Source organism: Macrosteles quadrilineatus, unplaced genomic scaffold (assembly GCF_028750875.1).
Source record: "Macrosteles quadrilineatus isolate MER2022 unplaced genomic scaffold, UCM_ALF_1.0 Scaffold_8__2_contigs__length_117827958, whole genome shotgun sequence".
NCBI classification, from domain to species: domain Eukaryota; kingdom Metazoa; phylum Arthropoda; class Insecta; order Hemiptera; family Cicadellidae; genus Macrosteles; species Macrosteles quadrilineatus.
The window spans coordinates 7,141,054-7,168,315 of NW_026542601.1; the positions used below are offsets into that span (position 1 = coordinate 7,141,054).

The following is a 27,262-nucleotide window of genomic DNA, read 5'->3' on the forward strand; positions in this document are numbered from 1 at the left end:
CTCATAATTTTACAGAAAATACAGGTGAATCCTGAATAAAAGTGGGAAAAGGTACATTTAACAAGTGACCAGAAGTACACTCAAAAGATGATACGAAATAAATTTTCAGCCGAAGTTAAGTCGACGAGAAAAACTTTAAATAAAATTTTGTCAAAAATAACTGCCAAAGCATGTATGAAGGAAGAAGTACCGAGTCTTAACACATCTTAACCGGCGTCTCAACACGTGATAAAAATATCCAAATTCATCAATGGGTAAAAAAGATCATCTCAACAGGATTAAACACAAAATTAATTGTAGCATGAACAGCGGGTTGGATTATATAAAAAGTACTATTATATTGGAAATAAAAATTTTCGTGAAATAAAAAAATTAATAAAAAAAATGGCACCCAAAGTATAAATGAGTCGGCGGGAGCGCGCACGGCGGATTTCTCCTGGTTGAGATGTAGGCCGCATATATAAGCCAGAAGACAGCGCCGCGCCAGTCACTACAGTGCAGTGCCGTGCTATCGTCATGGCCGTAGTGTGGAAACATCTAGTGTTATGTGCGTTACTGAGCGGTGTCGTCCACTTCGGTAAGTCAATTATCACATTTAATTGCTAATTAGACTAATTAGGTGTAGGCTTTTGGGCGTTTTGGATCTTTTTAGGGTAGTTGGGGATCAGGAAGGTAAGGTTGTGAGGTATAGGCCTATATAGAAGTTTTTATGATATGGGGAGAGGAATAAGGGGAATTAGGGTAAGAGGAGTTAGTTTTTACGGTAAAAGTTTGGAATTGTCTTCGGTTAAACATCGTTTGTAAATGCATTGGTGACCAATGCTTCTAGGTGTTGAGATTGCTTCGACAAAAACCTCAAACCTTAAAGGAACTTTTTGGGGTATTATATTGATTGGGAATACTATTACACTTCAAGACAAGTTTTCTTCTTGTATACAAGAATTGGTGTATGTTGGTTGGTCGTTGTGTGTTGAGAGGTTAGGATAGGTTATAAACGGAGAAAGATAGTTCAACATCAGTTGTTTCAACTAGTGTTATAGTGGAAAGATACCTTTAATATTTGGGGATTAAATTTGCGTGGTTAAGAGTATTTAATTGTACATTTGTAGATGTAATACAAACACGCATAAAAAACCACTCGCAGATTACGGTTCCTAAAGTATAATAGTTAACCAACTAGGAGTACTTTAGTGGTTTTCGGGTTGTTTTTTTTAAGAAACAATTTGGAAGAAGCCATTTTCAAACTATATGTTATTGAACAGTTTATTTTCTTTAAACATTCGTTACTTCGTAGCCCTATCATTACAGAAACAGATTTTGATTAGCAGCTTGAGTTTTAACTGGTGGGTAAAAGGTATTTAAAGGGAATAAAGTTTATTTTGTTGGAATGAGGCATTTTCCATCCATGGTGTGGTAAACTTGATTATCTACTTTAAAACACTGTAACCTCTTGATTCGAATTAACAGTATTTATTTATTCCTCTTGACGTTACTTCATTATACCGTTATAACATGGACGATGATACTAAAACTTACGAAAATATTTAAGGTGTACCAGTAAAGTTGGTTTTGAAATTTCTTTTGGAGGATAGTCAAGCTTACGTGTCTTATATCTTACCATTAAAGCTCTAAATAATTTAATTTCTAAACAATACATTTTTTTATTTATTTTTAACAAAAATAAAATCCTGTATAATAAAGGTGAAGGCCCATAAATTTACACACCCAGTATACTTTATTTGAGGACATCAAACTTTTTAAGCCCGGAACAGGTTGGTCGGTTCATTATGTATTCTGAATTGCGTAACCTGGGTTATTCCGGAATACCTCAGAACATTCTAGTGATATAAGTGCCGGTCCAGGATTATATTACCATTGTACCTTTCAGGTTATTTAATGCATTCCTGAACAGCTTTACCTTTTGTATTTCTTGAAAGCCTAAGTAACGTGGCAATTCTTGCCGTGTGTCGACTATTGTCTTTTACGTTTTATGCGACAGTTAAAATAAAACAATCTTAAACACTTCTATTGGGGGAAAACTCGTCAGCTGGTTAAGGATATGCCGGTAATCGAACCGGTTACTCCCCAGACATTAACCACAGTAGTGCAATTCACAGTGTTAAACCCCCTTATTCCAAATCCCCTTGATAAATTAGACGATTGTTCCTCAGTAACAAAATCAACTAATGAAATTGAAAAGACAAATAGGTCTTCTATCAGAGAATGGTGTTGTATCCATCTATCCATCTTATTATATTGGTTATTTAATAGGGCAACATAATTCTGTGATAATTGTTTTGAAGCTGACGCAATCGATCACCAAGGCCAAGGTATCGTTGGATAGGTCGTGGCACGTAGATTTGCCATCAAATTAAGAAGTGTTTGAAATTCGATTAGGGCTCTGCCTCATTGGCCTTCTAAGTTTCCATGTTATAACAGTATATTAATATTATATTGGCAGGGTGAATCAATTACTTTTCAGATCCTGTTGACTTAGACATCTTTTATTCACATTCACTCATTAACTTGATTTAACAGTAATACTTTACGGTTGGTGTGCATAATTTTTTTAACATTAGTTCACAACTCAACTCAGGACATGTAGGCCTAGTTGAAATGTAGTTGTAATGTAGTTTCTTGACAAGAGGCAAAGAGGAGTCGCTTAAGGCGCAGAGGAGAGGGATCAGAGAGCGAAGGGTCATAGGGGTGTTTAGTTTATTTAGTTTAGTCCATTGTAGATATGGTATTTCACAGACAATCCCCGTAACACCTAATTAATGTCGTTTATAAGATAGAAGGATTTTTAATGTTTTACAACAATGTTACCTTGGGTGACTAAACAAACTTGCTTATTTTTACATAGCCTAACCTTCACTTTATCTAACTTATAATTATATTGACCATCGTCGCTATTAACTATTATAATGTAACTTTATCTAACAGATTCAAACGTAAATAAGGAAAACTGAAAAAGGGAGGCTGAATAGTTGAGGAATTTCCGAGAACCACGTGATTTTGCTGTTTTAGATGGACAAACCTACGGTGAAAGAATCTGGGGGGGGATGATTCAAAACAATTTAATCAGTTAATTAACTCTATCATACTATTACTTTATCAAATCTGAAAATATTAAGTCTTTTATCGAAACTTCTAATCTTCTAAAGACTTGAAGTTTTGTCTTTATTCAAGTCTCTGATTCCTTTATCTTCAGATTCAAATGTTGGAGGAATATAATTAAACAACAATCGTAAATGAAACACAAAATGGTCTCATCGTTTATAATGAGCCTTTAGCCTGTATCCAAGGTCCGTGTAGCTATTAGTTGGCAAATTACCTACAGCTTCAACAATAAAATTGAATCCAACCAATCAAGCATTAGACGGATAGTCAAATATGTCAAACAAACGAATAAAATTAATGATGAACGTTTGTTAAAATGAAATACCACACGTAAACAAACCGTGTATGTAGCCTGAAGAACATTCCAAACATTTTCTTTTGAAACATGTCTAGAACATGATATTTCTAGAAATCTCTTGAGTGGTGCCCCAAAGACTACCTCATTGCAGTTTTTTTAAAGGGTGTTTTTTTACTCTCGATGAATTGAGAGGGAAATTAATGATTTTGAATCTACCATTTTTCTCCAGGGCTAAAGGAAAATTAAAGACACAATCTTTAAGGAGTCGAAGGCTTAGATAAACTAGTATGGGCAAAAATTATTTTTACTACATAGCTTTTGACAAGCTTTGTCATAAATCCTATTAGATAAATAATCAAGTCATATATATAGACAATACAAAGTCAGTATTTGTCCTTTATAAAGTATATTTATATGAACAAATTGTATTAATTGTAGTGGATGTTTCCCGTTGAAAATATAAATATATACAGTTTTAAAAAAACCTTCCAGTTTATGTTAAAACTGTAATAATTTTATTGCTTCATACTTATTTGTAGCTTAACCAGTACAACGTTTATCAATTTGTGAAAAATTGTTGCAAAGCTCAATCCATTTTTGTTCAGGTTAGTAAAATGAATACAATTTGTTCTTTTAATGGGAAGTTCCTTAGCATGTTTATTGTTACGACGATATAAGTCTTTACCACCTTCCATAAAAGGCCTAGAGATCACGATGGTTAATATTCAGCGATGGTATAAACATTTATAAAGGACAGTAAAGATCTCACAGAAGCATCCTACCATAATCGTTTTACAAGTAGTACACTGGAATCATTATTCATCTAACCATGAAACTATTATGTTTAATTTGTCTATTTATTGTGATAAAAATATTAAGAAACCCCTTGACGACTTCAATAACAATAAAATGGTTCACACTTACTCCCGAAAATGATTAATTACACATCAGCCTTTTTATGGTTACCGATTATTTTTATGGATACAGTAAACAACGTTGTATTTGAATATGCACTCCCTTTACTTGAACGCGGTGATATTTTACTAACTTTCTACAAAGTAATGTAGAATTCATAAGCTGAATGCGAAATGACTCTGCTCGCTCGTGAGAAAGGATGGAGATTATTCTCAGAGAGATTGCAAAACGCCGTCGGCAATCTCCTCGTGATTAGCCATTGTAGTTGGGAAAGTGCGACCTTGAGAAGCTGAGTAGAAACTGTCGACTCCTCGGAGATTTTAGCTTATGCCTTAGAGTAGAAACTGTGGATGACGACTTCTCAGAGATTTGAGCTTTTGCCTTAGAGTAGTAACTGTTGACTCCTCGGAGATTTGAGCTTTTGACTTAGAGTAGAAACTGTTGACTCCTCGGAGATTTGAGCTTTTGCCTTAGAGTATAAACTGTCGACTCCTCAGAGATTTGAGCTTTTGACTTAGAGTAGAAACTGTTGACTCCTCGGAGATCTTGGCTTTTGCCTTAGAGTAGAATCTGCCGGCTTCTCAAAGGTTTGAGCTCTTGCCTTATAGTAGAAACCAACGTCTATTCAGGGATTTTAGCTCTTGCGTTTAGAAACAAACGAAAATCAGGGATCTTAGCTCATATCCTACAATAAAGCTTACTACTATGTTAATAATGGACTTCTTATATTGATATGTAAATCAACTACTACTCAGCAATTTGAGCTCTTGCCTTATGGTAGAAATCAAAGAGATACCTGCCTTGATTTCTTGTGTTGGATTAGAAACTGTCTGCTACTCAAAGATTTGGGCTCTTGCCTTGAAGTAGAGCTGTAGATTTGGTAGTTTTTTGTTCTCGGGTCAGAGTATAATCCTCAAGAGATGTAAACAATTGCCTAAGAGTTAAAACCAACGACTCCTCAGAGATTTTACAAATTTTATAAGATTCTTTACTGGAGAATTAAAGCTCTTGTTTTACGGTAGCAATCGACGACCGGTCATATATTTGAATTCTTGTTCCAAAGTGGAAAACTACGATACCAGAGATATTTTTTTGTTTAAAGCCAAAACCATCAACTTCCATAAGAGATTTTACCTTTTGTCTTAAATGATTTCATCTCTTCTCTCGAAGTAGAATCCATCAAATCCCCAGAGAATTAAATTTCTGTTCTAGAGTAGAAACCAACGTCCTGAAGATTTGAAATCTTGTATTAGAGTAGATACTGAAAATCTGTCATAATCTTGGTCTATTGCATCGGAATGGAAAAGGATGACAATTTTAATTCTTGCTGGCTTATCTTATGGCCCAAGATTTGTTTTACACTTGAGCTATTGCCTTAGAGTTGCTTTGACTGTCTACTCGCCATCGACATAAAATGACAAAATAGCCAAAACAAAGTCATCTTGTGAGGCCTAGGGTTGAATAACACTGTTATTCACGTTATTTTGTACCTCGTCTACGATATTTGTCGAATCATTTATCTGTACGACTTCCTAGATAATCAGGCATGTTTGTGACTTTCACATCTAAACTGGGAAATTGTTCTCATGTGGCCTTCTGTTTATTTATAACAGTTTAAATATATGATATATTGTACCCTGAAAGAGCGAGGCTCGGGGTTAAGATGAGTTTGGCTTGATATCTTTGCTCAAAACTCGAGTTTTAACTTACTTTTGCGTTCAAATCTTTGTGAGAGTCATTCTGTGTCTTTCAATCTTAGCTATATCACAAAAATTTGGGTGAAATAAAATCATGATGATTAACAGTATTTATAAAAACTTGTGTTACCAATAAACCATTTTTACCTCAATATGTCACTTACGTAACATTATTTTACAGCTTTCAACTAATGACACGTAGCTTGAAGTAACAAACTAAACGTAAAGTTGGTTTACAAACTATATATAAACACCCCCACCGCAGCAAACCTGCAGACTAAGTGAATTTCCATTTGCCTGAGATTTTCAATTAAATCTATTTCAATAACATAACATTTTACGAGAACCTAGGTTTTCTGCTACAGGGAGGGCACTAAAGTGTGTTTTTGGTAAAATATTAATAGCTTAGTCTAAAATAAATGAATTTTCCAAGTTTGATCAAAACACATCCATAAACAAGCAAACTACAACAGATTACTTATTCTCAATAAGAATAACATGGGAATTTTAAATTTATAATCTTTTGAATTTTCTCCGTAACAAATTACAGAATACAAACACTTCAATATACTAAGTTATTTGTTTTTTAAGCTCTTCAAAATTTTTTAGAGAGAAATTGGGAAATTTTATGTTTTGAGGGTCAAAAATAAGAAACAACAATTTTACCCCATGAATCCCCCTGTAATGCCCCGTTCCCATAGTCAGATTATGCTGGTTCGCGAACTCGTTAGAATAAACGTAGGTTTACACGTTTTTACCAAATTGCATCAAACGCGGATCATTTTTGCTCGATTTATCGTGCTATCGAACACATACATATGAATTTGAACGGATTGTGTTTTTTGGCTACTCGGGACATCAAAACGAAAAAGTAAATCTGTACCGGGTCCAGGTCTTACCATGAGACCTACGGTAATAGCTTCTATCCTATATGGGACATTCGCTAAAATGGACATGATCAAACTTATCAATCTTTAGTGACGGGTTTTTCTTTAGTCAATGCCTAATACGAAGTAATCAGGTACATCTGAAGTCGGGACAATATTTAAATACCACTTCTAACTTTGTTTAGGTTACAACAAGTCAGCTTTGGATTCCCAAACGATTATTTAACAACATGCACCCACCACATGTCTAAGTATCCATATATTTTTCAAATCGTGTGAATGTATGGCAAACTCCCCAAATATAGAGGAAATCCACAGCTTTCCAGTCTTCAAAACCTTTTTGTTCTCAATAACAGCAAATCAAAATATTAGTCGAAGTCGCTTACGTCATGGCAAACCGGTAGTAGAAGTCTGGTTCTTCTTTACTTTCACCTACCCAACTGATAGACTTGCCCCCTCTTGCTTTCAGTGGTTCACTAGTCAGGTGCTTATGAGTAGTATATGTTCTAACAGAGTCCTTTCAGTAATTTATTCGTGACACATTTAATTACTACCCGAAAATATAAGCAACAAGCCTTTAATGTAATTTGTCATATTGGTAATTTGGTATATTCTTAATCCTTTGGTGTAATAATCTTGGGGCTACTTAGGATGGTTTTACTAGATTTTAGACCGAATAATCTTTCAGTTTTCTATTCTGCAAGATTTGATTAATTACTCAAAAACCTCAAAATGTCTTTGGACATGAGTACTTTCTTTGTGCATGCCAATTTGTATACGTTTTTCAGGAACCATTTTGATGTATTTGGGTGGATTATTTATTAATAGTTTCTCGTTTGTTACTGAGAAGCCTTTGAGTGTGTTTAGAAATCTCAGATTCCTTAGGATTGACGATTTGTAATTCATGCTCTTTGTATACAAATAAAATTTCCTCCAACCTCGCCACGTTTTTGGTACTCGGAAACCATTGAAAACCTTTTTTGGAGCTAGAACACTGTTTGAACCCGTGGAAATCGATTAAAGAATATAAAATAGCAAACTTATAAGAATTCTACCATTACATGCTAACAAGAAATACATTTTCAACAATACTGGTCTCTGATTTCTTGCAATTCTTAAATATTCGTAAGGTTGTGACAAAAATAAATGTTACTAATTGGAGTTTTGGGAAAACTTTATAGCCAAGGAAATTTTTAGTGTCGTTTCAATACATTATACTGTACTACAAATCTTGAATATTTCTTATCAAACTAATTTTGGAAAAGAGTAAGTTAATTTCATTTCATTTTTGAATATTTCTCTCTCAGATTTTAATTTTCCGTGGTTTTATAGATAGGTAATATGAATTTAATTTGCTATATTTATGGGTGGTATGCATTGATGGCTGGTTCGTTTGGATCTATTAATAATAATTAGTAGTTAATTGCTGGTAATATTCAGTTTAACGCTTACGGAAATGCAGAATACGCCCCTTTAAGAAACAATTTGATGTTGAAATTCTTTGAATATGTCAAAATAAATCAATAGTCATACGGTAAAAATATGTTTGTAATTACAACCTATTTCTGACGAATTCACACTGAAGTTTTGTCCAAACCATAACCCTGAAAGTAACATAATGATGCAATGAGGTCATTTCTGAAATAATATATGTACGAGACATAATCCAACCTGTTACAGCTGATTGTGTAAAGTTCCATGTGTCAAAGGTCACAGTTTGAACCCGCCAGTCCGGTTGTACAATGACTTAACAGGAGGAACGAGTGACGAGGAACAACTGGTTTTAAAACCACAAAGTGACTCGATGTTAATGTTAATGATGTTTTATACATTATTGTAAACACTTAAATATGTCAAAAAAAGCTGCACAATTAAGCATTCCTGATATCACAGTGAGTTTGAAACAGTAGATTTTGCACTTCTATTGCATTGTATGCACGGACATTAAACAATAAACTGCTTTAGTATTGTAACTCTTCAGTAAAATACATACTATGTCCCAAACTAAGAAAGATACTTGTCTCAAACTTAAATAACGCCATTTTCGTATCTAAATCAAACAAGACACCGCAAGTTCTTTAATAGAGTTTTAAATCTGATCATTGACATTGGTCATTATTGAGCCTCTAGTAACGGTTTGATAATGTTATGTGATTAACCTGTTCCCTGATTCATCAAACAACCTTTGGTTATCCTCTCTAGCATTGATTATCATTATTAAAAACATCATTGAATATGATAAGGCTAACTCAGTAACCAACGAGTAATCTTTCGACACTTAAAAGATCGTCGTGGTGTCTTAGGTACCCGTTTTGTGGGGTTATATTGTTGTTTACTTATAGTCTTGGTCTTAACCATACTGCAATCAAAATCTGAGATCCATCAATGATCGTTATTGAGTCACACAATACTGTTCCTTATAGACAGCCAATCATCCAATTTCAAATTCAGGTGGTCATTGTGAGAATAGATTGTTGTCCTCAGATCATTTTATTGACCAGCATGGTTGACCTGGTCATTGGGCCGAAAAGTTCCTAATAGAAAACTAACCATCCAATATCCCCCCCCCCCTTGGACACTGTCTGATATTATGTAAGGTTTTGTTGATCTCAACTTTTCTGATCCTAACCTGTGATTCTCTGAACACATCATTATTGAGCCAGGCTGACTAATAGGCAACCGATTGTCTATCGTCCACCATAATAGGTCCCTGGTTAACGTAGCGTTGCACATAATTTGGTTCTTACCTATGGTCAAAACTGATAGCCAATCTTAAACAATTCAGTCAGACAATCCCAAGTGGGAAATGTATTCCCTAAGCATCGTAATCTCCAGTTTCGTTGCTCTCAGACTATCTGATCCTGATTTATGAACCACAAAGTTTCTACTATACAATAAATTTTCAATCACCGAATCCCGATTTAAAGTTTTGTCAGGGTTTCTTCTTTGCTTTATCATCTGATCCTCAAATATGATCGACTCCTGTGGTCCCAGATCATCAATCACTATCGAGCGAGACAGTTCCTGATAGACAATCTCCAATCTCCCGTGGCCACTGTGAGTGAGGTTAGTTGTTGTTCTCAGATCATCTCCAGTCAAGGACACAAGCAAGATGGCTTCTACCGGTTGTCGAAGGTTGCACTCTTGGCCTCTTTATTTCTAAGTAAATTCCTTTCCTTATCCATACAATTAATTGCAAAGCAGTGCAATCCGCTCTTGCGCATCCACATACAAGCAGTTTTAGCTACTGCGTTCGGATGCTTTGTTTTGTCATTGGATTAAAAAATACTTTGTTGATGTAAAAGAATACTTGTTCCTCAGATGGTAATTATCTGTTCATCCAACATTTCTGTTATTTTATTTTACTTCTTTTTACAAAATGTTTGCATTTCATGGTTAAATCTTGTTTGTATTTAGTGTTCTAATTAATTCATAAATACTTCGTTTGCAGCTTGGAAAAGAGGAATTTATAAAGTTGGTCCGTAACTGCATTGATATTGATAGAAATTGATTCTTTCTTCGGCCATTATTGAAATAACAAATTGAAGATTAGTTCCAACAGTTATTGCATTTCATCAGTTATTGATCTTAGATGTAGAAAAATCGTCCACCAACAGATCTAACTTAATCATTGAACCAAAATGAATGCAAATTGTTATATTTTGTTACAAGAAATGTCCTGGTGGGGTGGGGGAGGGGTGGAAATGTCGCAAACATTGGAAAGTTGTTTGATTGGTGAACCTCCAGACTGGGCTTTCACCTTGTTACTTCACTGAACCGAAATACACGCTTCGCCGGCCCCAAGGTGTAAACCATTCAGTGAAAAATATTTAAAAAATTGGGAAAATGTAATTAAATTGAGAAAACGTGTATTTTTGTAGTTTTATAAGTGGTATAATGTGTCCTGTGCCGACTATGAACATTCTTTTCATATTGGATAATCATTGAAGTTTCCCTCAAACCACCTAAACTCAAAAACAGCTTTTACGCATGGTTGAATTAGTTAAGTTTTGTCTCAAGACATGTTATACACGAGGTTTATATGAAGGCAACCCCTTATTTTGCTTTCAGAAATTAATTTTAAAGGTCAACCTGTAGAGTGATAGCAGTTCAGCAAAACTAATCGTAAAATGTTATTGTTTAGTAAAATGTCGTGGATTTAAATGTATTAGGAACAAAAGTACTTGAAATACCCAGAAGAATGTTCATTGCAGTTTGATATACGTAGCCTACAGTTTTATTTTTTATTAGGACACATAAAATTAAAGATTGTTTAGAATATTGTTAGTAGGAAGAATATATTGATGAACATACTATTGAGGGCCCTTATTTAAATTCACAAACAATTCTTTAATGATAAGTTGGAGGAAAATCCACTAAAAAATTATGTCACAAAAAATCCAATGTTCATTGACACTGTTTCATTGACCAATATCAACACGGTCAACCAATACCTAAGAACCAATCGTATTGCAATATTATGCCTGATTACAGTACATACTACTCTTGCTACAAGTTCTATGATAATTGTCTTTAATATAAATTTATAAAGTTTTAAATTGTATAAACGTTAAAAACAGTAAATTGGACAAAAGTTTCAGTTGTTTAATCAGATCGAGATGTTTAAGTTTTGTATTCTAAAGTAGTGTCTACAGAAGATGTCTCTAAGCTGTATTGTAGGTGTGTTGTCACATATTAATTAAAATATATGAGTCCAATGGTTTACCGTTAAGGCGTAAAGAACTACGGAATAAAAAATCTAGAACAACCTAAACGAGTGATCAAAGTAAAATATTTTTTAAAAAACTATTTCGTTCTTAAAACCACAAGCTTGAAGCATAAGGTTTTTGCATATTAGCCTATTACATTGTTCCGTATACTTGCCAATAGGGTGTAAAGAGTTACGGGATTTCAGATGACTTACAATTACATCAACAAACCCTCAAATTTACAAATTGTTAAACTGGAATAAGCTATTTTCAAAGAAACCTAATCATTAAAACGGTCTTATAACCTCTTCAAATATGTATTAATTCATCTCCTAAAACGCCGAGGAGAAAGTTTATTGAGTAAACAAGACACACGCAAAGTGAATGTAGAAACATGTCTTGTTAACATGTCGTAACTCCATGCAACAACACTTGTGCCGACCTCATTGCCGACAACTCCAGGGTGGATGTAGATTAACACACATTACATCTTAACACCCCTCCCCCCCTCCACCCACCTCTGTAGGAGATGTTACATTGTTGGAGTAGTTACACGAATAGTTGATAGACAGCTTATCACCTTTTTTGGGGGGTCCTGATTACTACTCGCATTCTCAACATTTCAGCTGGTATATTTGAAAATTGTCGTTCATGCTCTTAAAGGTTGTCTTACAATACCATTTTGGTTTCAGGTAGCGCCTTGGTTGCCCCTAGAAGAGTCAAGAGGCAACAGCAGAACGACGAGACGACGACCAAGAAAGAAGAGAGCTTTGAGACAGAACTCTGCAAAGACAAGGATGCCGGGGAGTGGTTCAGGTTGGTCGCCGGAGAGGGCGATAACTGCAGAGATGTGATCCAGTGCACATCGTCGGTGAGTACATTACACGTTTTTCAAGCATTTTCTCCATTTTTAAGCTGTCGTTGATCATTGTGCTTTTAATAAATACATAATAAATAAATTTGATTATTCAAATGTCAGTAGCTTTCTGATGGTTCGATGCTTCATCCGTGAGAGACCTCAACGCCTGGTTTTACCGATGGAGAGATTTAAAGGGATGGTTTGATGCTTCATCCGACAGAGACTTTAACGCCTGCTTTTACCGATGTAGAGATTTAAAGGGATGGTTTGATGCTTCATCCGTGAGAGACTTCAACGCCTGGTTTTACCGATGTAGAGATTTAAAGGGATGGTTCGATGCTTCATCCGTGAGAGACTTCAACGTCTGGTTTTACCGATGGAGAGATTTAAAGGGATGGTTTGATACTTCATCCGTGAGAGACTTTAACGCCTGTTTTTACCGATGGGGAGATTTAAAGGGCCTTCATAGTTTGAAGCAGGAGTTATCCAAGCTGCCCTTATTCCTTTATGATCCCTTATGAATACCTTATGATGCTGGCTTAAAAATAATTTGAGTTCTGAGTCAGATACAAAGCTACACAAAGCACGAAGCAGTCAAAAATCCCATACTCATTTTAAATGTATTTTATAAATAAATGATCCCAGCTGTTATTGATTATTGCCTTTTAATTTTTCTGGCTATTGAAACATCTTAGTTAGGAACAACGCTTCTAATGGCAACTCGTCCAGCCGACAGTATCTTTTCTTATTTTGGTTAAGATACTATAGCTGCTTGCCTGTCGTTGATAATATTTTACGTTAGTATAATACTCTACAAAGTTTGTGAATGAAGAAAATCAGTACGACAGACAGTAACGTAGTCAGAACAAGATTTTGTCAGAGGTTCAACAATAGGAGGTCAGAGAGATGAACTTTTGGTTTCTAACTATGCGAATTTACAAATAACTAGTGTCTTAATAATTTCTTTATCTCGTTTTGGCTGAGTACTCATGCACTTTTCAATTAATTTTCGCATCATACAATTTTAACATTGAGACATTTGTTATTTCATGGACATTTAAATATCTTTGTGTTTACAAACAACAAAGCGGAACGAGTGTGCATGAACATTAAATTTCGCGCGTAGAACATGTGAGTGAAAGTATAATAGTATGTCTTGAGAAACATGAAAGCATGAAACTCTCGATCATCTAGCACTTTGAAAGCGAAATTAAAATAGAAATAAAAACCAGTGTTTTTCATAGACAGCTTACGGTCATATTATTGAGTTTTGGCGTATTTTCATACGGCAATAGTATTTTTAAGATTTTTTCGTTAGAAGACATTATTAATTGGATGCTCGGTGGAAAATGGCATGTGGCCCAGAGTTTATTCCGTTAAGGTTCAAACCAGGAAACTACAGATTTGAAAGTTTACGTTTTTAACAATTTGGCTGACATATGTTCTCGAATATTAAGTTATTAAGCAACATATTGAGACGATATACTCTGAAAAGGCATTCTCTACATCTTCTCTCAACTAAAATATCGTGCATGTATCTGCATTCATGCAATACAGAATGTCACAGTCGGGTAACTAGTTTTCACAACAGTAATAGTCATCTTCAGCCTACTTAGCACTGGATATCATGTCACTTCATTTGATTTTCGTAAACATGAATAATAAATTAAACACACGCGTTCATATGAATATCAGGACAAACATAAGAAAAACAGTAAGAATTATTAATACTCAAGAGGGACACTACAAGATAGGGCTGAAGTTTTGACTAGACTCATTTTTATAGCATCCTCTGCTTGTTTGTGCGCCAATCAGAATCAGAATCAGGAATCCTTTATTCATGATTTATACATTAATAAATACAGCATAGCGTCAGTAGCTTAAAATCAAAAAAATAGTTATAAAAAATGTTCACTGAAAGAGTATAATGATTTTTTTTTAAATTAAATACACCTTCAATTTCTTTTTGAAGATCTCTGCATTCTTTATTGCCACTAGGTCTTTTGGCAGAGAGTAAAAGAACCTAGCACCTGCAGCTGTGAGTTTTTTGTATTTAATTCCTACCTAAGCCCGCAACTTTTTTAGGTTTAGATATATCCACAACTAGTGACGTAGCTTTTCTTAAAGTCGAGTGAAAACATCCGTATGACATTCCTCAAGAGTAACCTCCTCACTGGAGAGCTGACTTCTGCTGCTTCTTTCTAGTGAATTCTACTTCTTTTTGCGCCCACCTGAAGACAAAGCATGTGGGATAATAACCGTTGAGGACAATAAGACAGCTGAGGCCCCGCAGAGATAGACAATAGCCACATATCACATCGCGTTACGTGGCTTGATAAGTGATTATAGGAGAGAAGAAGACGTCTGACGCAACAGCTGCCAAGGTCACTTACGGTCTTGCAGCATCCTAGACATCACATAACTTGTGGTTTTGACATAACAAATTCCAATCACAACCTTTGCTTGTATTTGTTTGCTGAACAAGGATGAAAATTCAGTTACTCAAATACCATTGTGTTAATAGATAAAGTGCAATTAAAGCCTGTATTAATGTTCGTGTAAAAATTTCGTAACACTTTTACTATATCATGGTTTTATTTCATGTCTTAATGGATTAGTGGCCTATTAAAGTATTGCACGTTTTTCTAGGGTCACTTATACAAATAACGAATGACTATCATATTAATGAGTAACAGATTGATCTTGTGTAGACAATAAGTGATAGTATGGTAATCTTTCACCATAAGACACAAGTTACACATAATGACTAATGTATAGAACGTATTCTAAGAGGGAGAAGAAGACAAGGAAGGTGGAGAAGACCGGACCTGGTGTTATGCTTGTGAATTTCATTGTAGTCATGCTCTGACATTAAACTAAAACATCAATCAGAAATATCGTCAACATTATTTGACATTTAGGAGACTTAAAACTCCAACCATCAGATAGGTTTAAGAGTATAAGGGAATAGAAAAAGAAGTAAAATAAAAAGGAGATCAGGAGAACAGTAACATCAAGAGGAGATGAATATTGCGATCAGCTCACAATACCTCTAGGAATTAAACCAATCAAATCCATCATAAAGATATCTTAACTAACTATACGTAGGCTCGATTTGATATCTGTATAGATATCTAAAGAGGAGAAAAAGACAACTATGGCGCAACTGTCACCAAGGTCACGTGATCCAGTATTGCGCCAACCCTACTCTGGAATTTCCAGCGGCATTGGAAAACCTATAATCCCTATCGCCTGGGGACCGGTGACTGTAAACATCTTGTTTTAGTTAATTACACATCTCTTTGTAAACATATCCTGAACAAGAAGAGGTCGTCTTTCCATCCTTGTTGGAGTCGAAAGGCTAGTCACAATTTGAGAAACTAGTTTCAAGAGGGAATTATCAAGAGTAATATTCGAAAGAGTATTAGATGGGAATTGCCTTTAGAGAATTTTATAGGTTATTACCATTTTTACCAATGTAGGTCTATATTAGCCAGATGGTTCTTATGAAGGTGTTTCAAATAGGAATCAAATCAAATAGGAATTTCAATATGTAATCTATCATGACAAACCTGACTCTGTAAAAAAAATGAATGTTAAAATACAAAACCTTTGGTGCTAGTAGTTCCTTGTCAGAAAGCTTTATTAAGTATTAAGATACACATATTAAAGGTAACATCGTGAGGGTTCAAGAATCTCATGTTTCATAAATAATTAAGTTTCGGAAATGATTTACTTCTCATTGGTAATCCCCACCTTAATGTGACTTTAATGTCCATTACCGCCTAAAGCGTTTGGCAAAACCAATTACAAAAATCAATAATGTTGAATTATCTTTCTTTTATTTAATTTTATGAATATATTTTCTTTAGATCAATTTTGTTATTCATTCTCCATTTTGTTCCTAGGACCAACCGATTGAACAATCTATTGTAACGCTATCTCATTTTTTCCTATACCAAACTATTAGTCTCATGTAAAAACTTAAATTGAATTGTATTGTTTACTAGACCAATATTCAATGCTATCCAATTAATGTTTTATGATGCGTGAACTAGCAATTACATCTGTTTATTTGAACTACGTTTATAAAAATAACTAAACATTTGGTACGTTTAGTGTATATACAATTGTCATAAATAGTACTAAACAGATAATAAATTCAGATTATTGATTAACCCTAATTTAATTACAGTAATTTAATACATTCGCATAGATAAATCGTATATCGCAGCGCCTCAATTTTATCTATTACATGTTCTCAAACTTGTGTTGTGTTATGTTTAATATTCTCCCAATGCTAAAATCACCACGGAGAAATTAATTTAACAAACAATAACCACAACTCACAATGCAGCATTCAATTCAAATGCACGCCGAAATGCCATTTGAACTACGTTTTTAGCCCCGCTCTCAAATGTCAAGGATTGTTTCTCAACACTTATATTATCATTATGATGCGGGAAATTGGTGCTTTTTTGGTTACTTTAATGACTACATTTAGTAGAGATTAGGTGGGTGAGCCAACAGTGTCGTGTTGGCTGTGCTAGTTGCAAAGTCCCTCTATGAAAGGAAAACAGGACCTCAATATGGTAAAAACTAAATAATTTTTAAAAAACCTTCTGCGTTTCACCCCATGGGGGGAATTAGCTAAATTATCATAATTACCCATATTTATGGCTAAAAAAGGAACACGATACCTTATTGTGACAAAAACTAAACGATGCAAAAGACAGTATTTATGACCGAAAATCTAATTAATGAAGAGTACCGAAGGTAGAATTGGAGGAAGGATAGAATCAATAAAAAATACGGTATTTGTTCTGCAATTTTTCTTTTTGCAATTTCTTTCTGCAAAGTGGGACATTTTTATGTTTTATTACATGTTTTGACGTAGCTTTGCTTGAAAATAGTACATCCCTAAGTAATTATCGTTTTTAAGTTAATACCTAAAACGTAAAAATGCATGTTAATGATCACGTTAATAGCTTTATCTTGAATTGTGCCAACTACTAAAGGGAGCCACCCGATACGTTCCTTAACTAAGCCAAGTGGCGGCCCTCTTTGACTTTAAATTGAGTAGGTTAGGTTTGGTTAGGTTAGGTTTGGATAGGTTAGGATAGGTTAGGATAAGTTAGGATTACACGTAAACCAGGACATTCCTTCTGCCAGCAACTTATCCCTACCTGACTTGGGCTTGGCGCAACTAAGGAACATTTTTTCGGACCCTTTGAGGGCTTGGCGCAATTAAGGGACTCTTTGGCGCAATTAATGCATGACCGCCAGTTAAGGACCAGGGTAGGCCTACAGGAAATGCAAGACTGATGCACCGTTACGCGAAGGTCGTGGCCTCCACAGTGACCCTCGGTCGTTGTGTAACTGTCTGGAGTCTAGACTGGGAGCCGTTACTGGGATAAAAAGTTACTGGGACAAACAGTTGTTACTGAGAAACAGCCGCTATTGGGGTATATAATAGTCGTTACTGGGATACAGTCGTTACTGGGATAAAAAGTAGTTTCTTGGAAAACAATAGTTACTGAGATGGACAGTCATTACTTTGATACAGTCATTGTTTCGCTAATGGGATACAGTCGTTATCGTTCTGGGATTAACAGTATTTACCATTCTGAAATAGGCAGTCCTCATTCAGATAAGGTAAACAGTAGATACACTTATAAAAAGAAACAGTCATCACTGGGATACTGCTGTTACTGGGATACACCTGTTAAAAGGAACAGTTGTTACTGTTAAAAGGAACAGTTGTTATTGTTAAAAGGAAAATTTGTTAAAAGGGACAGTTGCTACTGAAATAGACAGGAGTTATACGAATATACAGTCGCCATTGGGAAACAGCAGTTGAAAGAAGCATTTATATTGGGATACAGTTGCTTAAAGGAACAGTCGTTACTGGAATACTATTGCGAAAAAGAACAGTCGTTACCGAGATAATGTTGCTAAAAGGAACAGTCGTTACTGGGATACTGTTGTTAAAAGGAACAATCGTTACTGGGATACTGTTTCTAAAAGGAACAGTCGTTACTGTCATACTGTTTCTAAAAGGAACAGTCGTTACTGGGATACTGTTTCTAAAAGGAACAGTCGTTGCTGGGATACTGTTGCTAAAAGGAACAGTCGTTACTGGGATGCTGTTGCTAAAAGTAACAGTCGTTACTGGGATACTGTTGTTAAAAGGAACAGTCGTTACTGGGATACTGTTTCCAAAAGGGACAGCCGTTACTAGGATACTGTTGCGAAAAGGAACAATCGTTACTAAGATAATGTTTTTAAAAGGAACATTTGTTACTGAGATACTGTTTCTAAAAGGAACAGTCGTTGCTGGGATACGGTTTCTAAAAGGAACAGCCGTTACTGGGATACTGTTGCGAAAACGAACAATCGTTATAGAGACAGTCGTTGTTAAAACCCTAGAATCCTGTGGTTAATGATAAAAAAAAACTTATTTCTGGAACATATAGACTGTATTTTCCATTAGTCTTATTTAAAGAAATTCTTAGTTGGCCTGCAAATAACAAATACACTAGTAATTGACAGCAATCCTCTGGGTTTGATTGCTGTTACCAGGTCTAAGAAGTCAAAAGTATACATGAACACTTGTGCCTTGTATCCATGTTTTCGTAACGTCATACATAGTGTGATCGTTTCCAACCCTACGCAACTACCTACACGGAGAATTGTATTGTGTTTCTCATTTATGGAAGCTAACAAGTTTATTATTTTGTTTTAGGGACTGCAAGCCATCAGGTGTCCCGCAGGTCTGTTCTTCGACATCGAAAAACAAACCTGTGACTGGAAGGGTGCAGTGAAGAACTGCAAACTAAAGAACAAGGAGAGGAAAGTCAAACCTTTGCTGTACACAGACGAGCCCCTCTGTCAGGTTAGTTTTACTTTGAAACTAGAAGAAGATTCCTAAAAAAGAAAGTCAGACAGATGGGATGATAATTTTCAACTTTTAACTTTTAAGTCTAGCTAATAGTTCAGGCAACAAATAAAACAATCGTATAGAGGAAAATTTCATTTAAGCAAAATTTGGAACAGTTGGAAAGGTCCTTAAACATACTAAAATTGCCCACCGGTGAGGGTAGAGCTAAGGGCGCTGGGGGCTCTAAATGTCCTTTTTAGGTTTTTCGTAAACAACTCGAAAACTAGCAACTTTTTTATACAATACTAAATTAGCAAATGAAAGAAGATTTCCAACAATAAAAGTACATGATGTAATTATTTTGGTTCAACCATTTAAAGATATAATAAATATCTTTAGCTACTATAATATCAAAAAATCAAAGGGATAGTAGAGCTTAAGAGCACACTTCCCAAGAGGGTTATTCAACTGTGTAGTTTCTTTGAAAACGGTCTACGGTTTGTTTTAGAAATGGAATGTCTACGTAAGTAAACAAAATCTACCCAAATCAATGAAACGTTGGAGTAATCAGTATTTTACTAGGGTAAAATGCACATTTAAAGTGATAGTACACATTGAAATCGTTCTCTTTTACACTGTCAGGATGGGTTCCTGGCTTGCGGTGATGGCGCTTGTATAGAGCGAGGTCTCTTCTGCAACGGAGAGAAGGACTGCACAGACGGATCTGATGAAAACACTTGCGGTAAGTGAAAGCCTTTCAACAACTCTATAATATACTTCAAATAGAAGATTATAAAACTCGGGCAGACACAGTAGGAGCTCAACACTCTGGTAACCGATAAGTCACGGCTTGCAGGATATTTGTTACATGAAAATCACCGTCTTCCGCCAGGCGCTTGAGGAAGTCGAGGTATGGATTATTTTCGCAACCTTCCGTCCCGATACTTGAAAATCCAATTTTCTTAATGAAATATATCGTTAGCATGACAAATTCTCAAGTTCCCAAACGAACGGGATTGACTACCATCGATGCCGTTGCGTAACGGGGCGTCTGGCGGCAATGAGGTTATGCAACCACAAAAACGGGATCGCAACACACCTATGTCAATCGTCGGTGTTCTTTATGTTTCTGGCAAATTGATAATTTTTGCTTGTGCCTAATGAATACACCCAGTCAACCTCCAATGGCCTACCAGGCTGTGGATGCAGCTGCGATAGAGATGATTTACTTAGGCTGGAATTTTCTAGGTTACAATTTGAATTTACGTGTGAATTGCAGAAGTCTCACCCAGTGCTAATCGATAGAACGTCAAATGACTCCAGTGGATGGATGAATAGACGACAGTGACTCACCTTAAAAATCTAATATTTTTTTAAATATGAATCCTGTATCTGTCATAGTTTGTAACAGATTACAAAATACACTTGTTTTACTACTGTGCATCATTTCTATTTACTACAAGTTTCTCTAATGTCTCATCATTTTGCTCAACTCAACCGCCTTTATTGAAAAACATTTCAGGAAAACCTCAAAGATAATAACATATTTCCAAACTATCCAATTTATCAAACATAGCAGTCTTACACAAAGACCATTAGGACTTTGAAGTGGGTTTTTATGTAGCTTAACTTCACCAACCGCACTATTATAACACGCTAATTCCAAAATTTCCAACCCAAAATCCCTTGGAGAAATCCTTAGGTAATCCCAAGCATAAACCTGCAGCGAGTGTTGTAATTGTCAACAGTGACAAGTAAAGCCAGAGACATAGCTTAAAATAACAAATGTAGTGATTAAGGCTCAAGGCCGAGGATTGGTGCAACAGCATTGTTCGGAATGCGAGGCGTGGATCGAGGAAAGTGAGGGAAAGCGGCTGCGACTGGTGAGGTGGCGACTGGCACCTTGCCAGCGACTATAACTGGTGCCGCACCCACAGGCCTCTAGTCTGTGTGTTAAGATTTGTGGCAAATAAAAAATACAACCGATTTCCTGATTCTTAACCACTCGAGAAATAACAACGAAAACGCGTTAACGAAAACAATTTGCTTTGAACAATTTGAAAAGAAGGTTTTTGATGAGATTCCAATCTTTAACCAGGTGCTAATTGCCCATACGAGGTGTCTAAAAGAGTTGTATCAAAGTGAAGCAATTTATTAAATCCTATTGAAACTAGCAGGATAAAATGTTCAGATACACGGTATCAAGTCGTAAATGTTCCTGTAATGGTAAATTATCTATCTATATCGTTTTATTTTAGGCCTTTCTGAAAGGCTTTTCCAGAATAAACTGATTGGTTGCCCCATTACCATTATTATTCTATCAACAAATTTCATCACAACATCTACAACATCAGACATAAATTATTTTCGTATTTTGCACTTGGACAAGGTATACTATACGAACTTAATTGTTCAACAGATAGTTTGTTTTACTAATGGCCTTACCCTACTAGACCTTAAGACAGGACGTTTTTCAAAAGGTCCTGATGAAATTATTTATCCACTTCTCAATGACTTCTCAATCATATCACTGATTATTTCATCGTTTTTTTTTTCAGATAACGACAACGACCCGAACCGCGCACCCCCGTGCGACCCAGCGGTGTGTGTCCTTCCAGACTGCTTTTGCTCTGAGGATGGCACAGCCATCCCGGGCGATCTTCCTTATAAGGACGTTCCTCAGATGATCACCATCACCTTTGACGATGCCATCAACAACAACAACATCGAGTTGTATAAGGAGATGTTCAATGGTAAGAGGAAGAACCCCAACGGCTGCGACATCAAGGCGACTTTCTTTGTGTCTCACAAGTACACAAATTACTCCGCTGTCCAGGAAATGCACAGGAAGGGTCACGAGATCGCTGTACACTCCATCACGTGAGTACTCCATTGGAAAGTCCTGATTGGTGGCCTTTCTCAAAGGTTTGTTCGTGACAGAATAAACTTTTCGTGGTCTATGAAAAAGCTTGGAGAATTTCAAATGAAATTTGCACGTGTCACCTTTAAACTCCTTGAATGCGCCTTTTCCAGTTTTTACAGTTTTAAGAACGGCCACGATCAGAGTTAACATGGTCGAGGAGTGAATGTTTAACCAATTACCGATCACATAAGTGTAAATGAGGCATGAAATCTTGACTTCTGTCTTAAAATAATATTTTCCAATTCTTCTCTTATAAGCTTTCATTACTTTTCGCACATTTGTAAAACTTAATAAACTCATCATGCTTCTGTAACTAAAAACTCTCTCAATATTCAAATTCTCCTGTAAATTAATAGAGGGGAATCTTTCTTGAACTCTGTGTGTCGCTGCTATCTGTGTCGCAAGCTTGTTTCTTTGTCTGTTACAAAGGACTGATGATCGTCCTCTTCCTCTGGGGTCACTAACACGACACACCGGTTCTCAAAACAAATATTAATCTCTGTTTGTATCCTTATTCATAGTCACGGGTGTTGCAGACACAATGACGAAGAACAGTTCTGGAGCAACGCTACTGTCGACGACTGGGCCAAGGAGATGGCTGGCATGAGGGTTATTGCCGAGAAGTACGCTAATCTGACCGACAACAGCGTGGTGGGAGTGAGAGCTCCTTACCTCAGGGTGGGAGGAAACAACCAGTTCACCATGATGGAGGAGCAAGCGTTCTTGTACGACTCTACCATCACCGCTCCCCTCAGCAACCCTCCTCTCTGGCCGTACACCATGTACTTCCGCATGCCTCACAGATGTCACGGCAATCTCCAGCACTGCCCCACCAGGAGTCACGCCGTCTGGGAGATGGTCATGAACGAGCTCGACCGCAGAGAGGACCCCAACTTCGACGAGTACCTCCCTGGATGCGCTATGGTCGACTCCTGCTCCAACATCTTGTCGGGAGACCAGTTCTACAACTTCTTAAACCACAACTTCGACAGACATTACGACCAGAATCGTGCCCCCTTAGGTCTTTATTTCCACGCCGCTTGGCTTAAGAACAACCCCGAGTACTTGGACGCCTTCCTCTACTGGGTCGACGAGGTGCTGGAGAAGTACAACGACGTCTACTTCGTCACGATGACACAAGTCATCCAGTGGATCCAGAACCCCAGAACAGTCTCGGAGGTGAAGAACTTCGAGCCCTGGAGGGAAAAGTGCGCGGTTGAGGGAAACCCGGCTTGTTGGGTTCCTCACTCCTGCAAGCTCACGTCCAAGGAAGTTCCCGGGGAGACCATCAACCTGCAGACGTGCGTCAGATGTCCCAACAACTACCCCTGGGTCAACGACCCCACCGGAGACGGGTTTTTCTAAGTCAAAGATCTCATCTGTGCGGAATCAAATCGTGCTCTCCGCCCCGCCTCGGACTCAAACTCTTCTCCCGTGAACGACTGAAGTGACGTGTGCGTTGTGATTGTTTATTTTAATTTTCTTCTCGAAGGGATCGAAGGACAGAGGATAGTGTGGGGCTCGAGTCATTGTAAATTATAGTCTTGTTTCGAATGTACAAAGTCTAGGAGGCCGCGGCCGGGTCCGCCGTTCAACAAGCTCAAGACTTTACAACTTGCCAAATGTTAACGTGCTTCGCACTTGCAACTAAAATTGTGATTTTAAAATGAAATCGTTTTTTATAAATATTTGTGTAAATTATTCAATTTTCATTTCTATGTTACACTAATTAATAGTTAGTAAAATCGTCCAAACTCTCTTTTGTTGTCTTGTTTCATGTGTGTTCATTTTTTATTCCTAGTTCCTATATTTTATAGCTAAAGACCAATTTGTTATTACTATATATTATTTTATCACATTTTCCTAAACAAAAAAAAAATAATTAAAAGCCAAGGAAATTTTCAAAATTATAAAAACCAATCATGTTGCTATTATACCAAGCCATATGCAATTTTTTTTTCAAACTAAGAAATAGGAGTATTTAATGAAAAATATTTAATTCTTTTGATTTTTACAAAACTTAAATTTCAATCACTTGAAAAATGAAAACATAAGTTAGAGAGAGTCTCTACGTTAAAATATGTTTGTATTTTCCAGGGATGAGACAACAGTTTTCATCGTATGTATATTATATGTAAAATATCCCCAATTAAACGCCTTAAAAATATAATCTCTTATGATTTGGTGTTACTTTACAATACTACATCACCAGACAAAAGAGGATCATTTCAATCAACTTAATTAATTTAAGTTTGTTGGGAGCAACAGTTATTGATATAGGTGTGTCAGTAATGTATCTTCAATATAATAAAACATATTTCATTACTAGAAAACGATCCAAGAGGGCAAAAATTTAAAATATGACTAGGTAGTCATCTATTTTAAATACCCTCCTACTATTTTCGTGGTGAAATAGAAATTACCAAACGCTGACTAGATTATTTTGTCCTGAGTTTTTAACTTAAAAAAAACTATATTTAATTCAAGCAAATCAATTCTTACCATGACTTTACTTTGATGAACTTGTACCATTCAATCTTTAAAAATAACTTATAGAATTTATAAATACCGCACAATAGTGCTAGCTGACATTCTCTACAATTTTCGAACCAAAAATTACTTTTGCAGCTCACTTTTCAAAATTAATTATTATAAATAAATTAAAGAGGGCAATTTCGGCAATTCCCCTTGCCTTCTCCAACTGAACCGCGTGTTTTATTGTACACTCTTGAGCCCAATTAAACCTGATGTTCTGTAAGAACAATAAGTTTAGGAATATGTTGAATGGACTAAAATAAAAAGAAAACAAAAAATATCATGTTTTTCCAAAAATTCCTAATTAGCGAGATTTCCACTATTTTTGTGTAGCCCATTAAATTTCCATCTAAAAAACTAATGAGTATATCTTTATGACATTTGGTATACCGTTTATCAAGTCTAAAACTATTTCAGAAGAAATAGTTATAAAAAAAAGAATTTTGGTTTCAAAATGGCGGTCATTTTATTTTTATAACTTAAATCACAAAAAGTTGCCGATTTAATAAAAAAAATAGCCAAGTGCACTTTTATTTCTCACGTTTAAAAAAATTACTGTCAAGCAACATAAAGCATAAAAAAATATTAATAAATTGCTGATTCGCATTTTTTGTTGTATATGTCCGACAAGATAAGACCAAGCAGTCAGGATTCGCCTCATTTTGCGCCTAAAAGCTATTTCTTGTTAGATCTTTTTGAAGTTGGTGTCGTTTGATAAGAAATTTTAATCGCTAAATACATAAAGATTTTGGCATAATCCAGCCATTTTATTGTAATTTAAGTAATAACATACAAAAAAGTTGGAATTTTGATAGCAGAAATTTTTCCGATTGTTTTTTTTTTTTATAGATTATGATTTGATAAAATTATCAACCAAATTTCACAAAGATATCTTGAATAATTTTTGGAATATAAACTTGTAACACCCAAAAATTCCGAAAAAACGATGATTTTTGAAAAAAATTATTTTTGATTTTCGTTTTATTTCGACCCATCCTAAATTATTAAAAAATGTTGTGTACATAAGCTATTTACGGGGCACCCTATATATCCTAAAAATTTACTCTGGTCAAAAACCGGTGTTTATAAAACGATTTATTTTACTATAGACGCCAAATAACAACTTCATCAAAGACGGTTTAAGGAAAACGTCCTAACAAACAAACCTTAATCGTGTTACAATATAATTACAAAACAAGACCTCTTTGTACGTACGATAAATTTCCATCCTGTTCTGTTATTTTATTATTTGTAATCTTGATATATTTGAAAATTATGAATTTCAAAAGGAATACATAACATATTTAATGCTAAAAGCAACAGAAACTGTATACATTGCATCAAACCTATTTTTCGTGTGAAAAAGAACGTCTGAATACTGTCAAATGAATATTTACATCTTTAATTAGGGTAGTTTTACAATTTGGACTTTTCTCCTCGATTACGTAATAGCATAGATTAAACGAGTAGACATTAAAGCAGTATCATAGACAAAAAGAATTAAATATAGACCGACAGCCGTGCTGCGATTAGCATATGTTCTGGCGTCCACCGCTAGGAGCGTCGTGTAGTGACGTAGCACGTACGCCGTAACTACACCGCGCTCCTAGCGGTGGACGCCTGGATCTATGCTAACCACAGCACAGCTGTCGGTCTATATGAAATTATTATTGTCTATGGTAGTATACATACTCCTTTAATCTATGATATTAAAGAAGAAGTAATAGTTCACAAATTGATTGTTATATTCATACTAGATACATTATATCAACAAATGGTAAAAACAAAACGCCCCCTACATAAACTTTACACAAGCATACATTGAAATTATTTGTTTATTCATAAAAGTGAAGAATGTATAAGGAAAGAATGTTATTTATGGTTCACTCTAGTCTAGTCCAACTTGAGCACGTTATGATGCAGTCTCAGTCCGGTTGGAGTCAATTATCGGGTTTTCCGCGTTTACGGAGGTGCTGACACGTAATTGGAAGACAAAGACGACAAACGAGAGGTGAAAGTTGCTCTCTCTTTCTACAAGAAAGTAAGTGAATAACGAGCCTGAAGCATGGATCGTGGTTAATCTAACAGGCCTTGAGGGTTCTTTGATAAGATTACATTTCGTGATCTCCCACTTACTGAACCAATTGACCTGTCTACGACTGATCCAACTCTGAATCTAAAGGTTTTCATTGATAAAGTCGTCACGAACTAAAATTGCTATATTTCACATTATTGAATAGTTTAGTAGCAAGGCGAAGGAAATGTGTCTTCAGGCTTATAATCACATGGAGTTGTCGGTGATGCACCTATTTTCCTAATAAGACAATTTTAGCCGGTGTTGTTTTTAACGAACATATTTCGTTACTAACGAACATATATTTCGTTACCAGTTAATCCAAGACCATTAAACCGACTTGTTAAAAGTTCTACTCAGAGGCG

The 27,262-nt window shown here is 35.7% G+C and overlaps 1 protein-coding gene across 3 annotated transcripts; it reads left to right on the top strand.

Moving 5' to 3' along the window:
* The first annotated feature begins 449 nt into the window (after positions 1-449).
* On the top strand, positions 450-24,047 carry LOC128999617 (chitin deacetylase 1). Of its 3 annotated transcripts, none has more exons than XM_054426204.1 (6): positions 450-577; positions 12,319-12,497; positions 19,231-19,380; positions 20,008-20,107; positions 21,924-22,245; positions 22,810-24,047. In XM_054426204.1, the coding sequence occupies exons 1-6, from the start codon at positions 517-519 to the stop codon at positions 23,651-23,653; spliced, it is 1,656 nt and encodes a 551-aa protein (XP_054282179.1). In that variant the 5' UTR covers positions 450-516; the 3' UTR covers positions 23,654-24,047. The 3 variants fall into 3 exon arrangements, with proteins under 3 accessions (XP_054282179.1, XP_054282181.1, XP_054282180.1); XM_054426206.1 differs by having other exon boundaries at positions 22,825-24,047; XM_054426205.1 differs by having other exon boundaries at positions 488-581; positions 12,323-12,497.
* Positions 24,048-27,262: the final 3,215 nt, after the last annotated feature.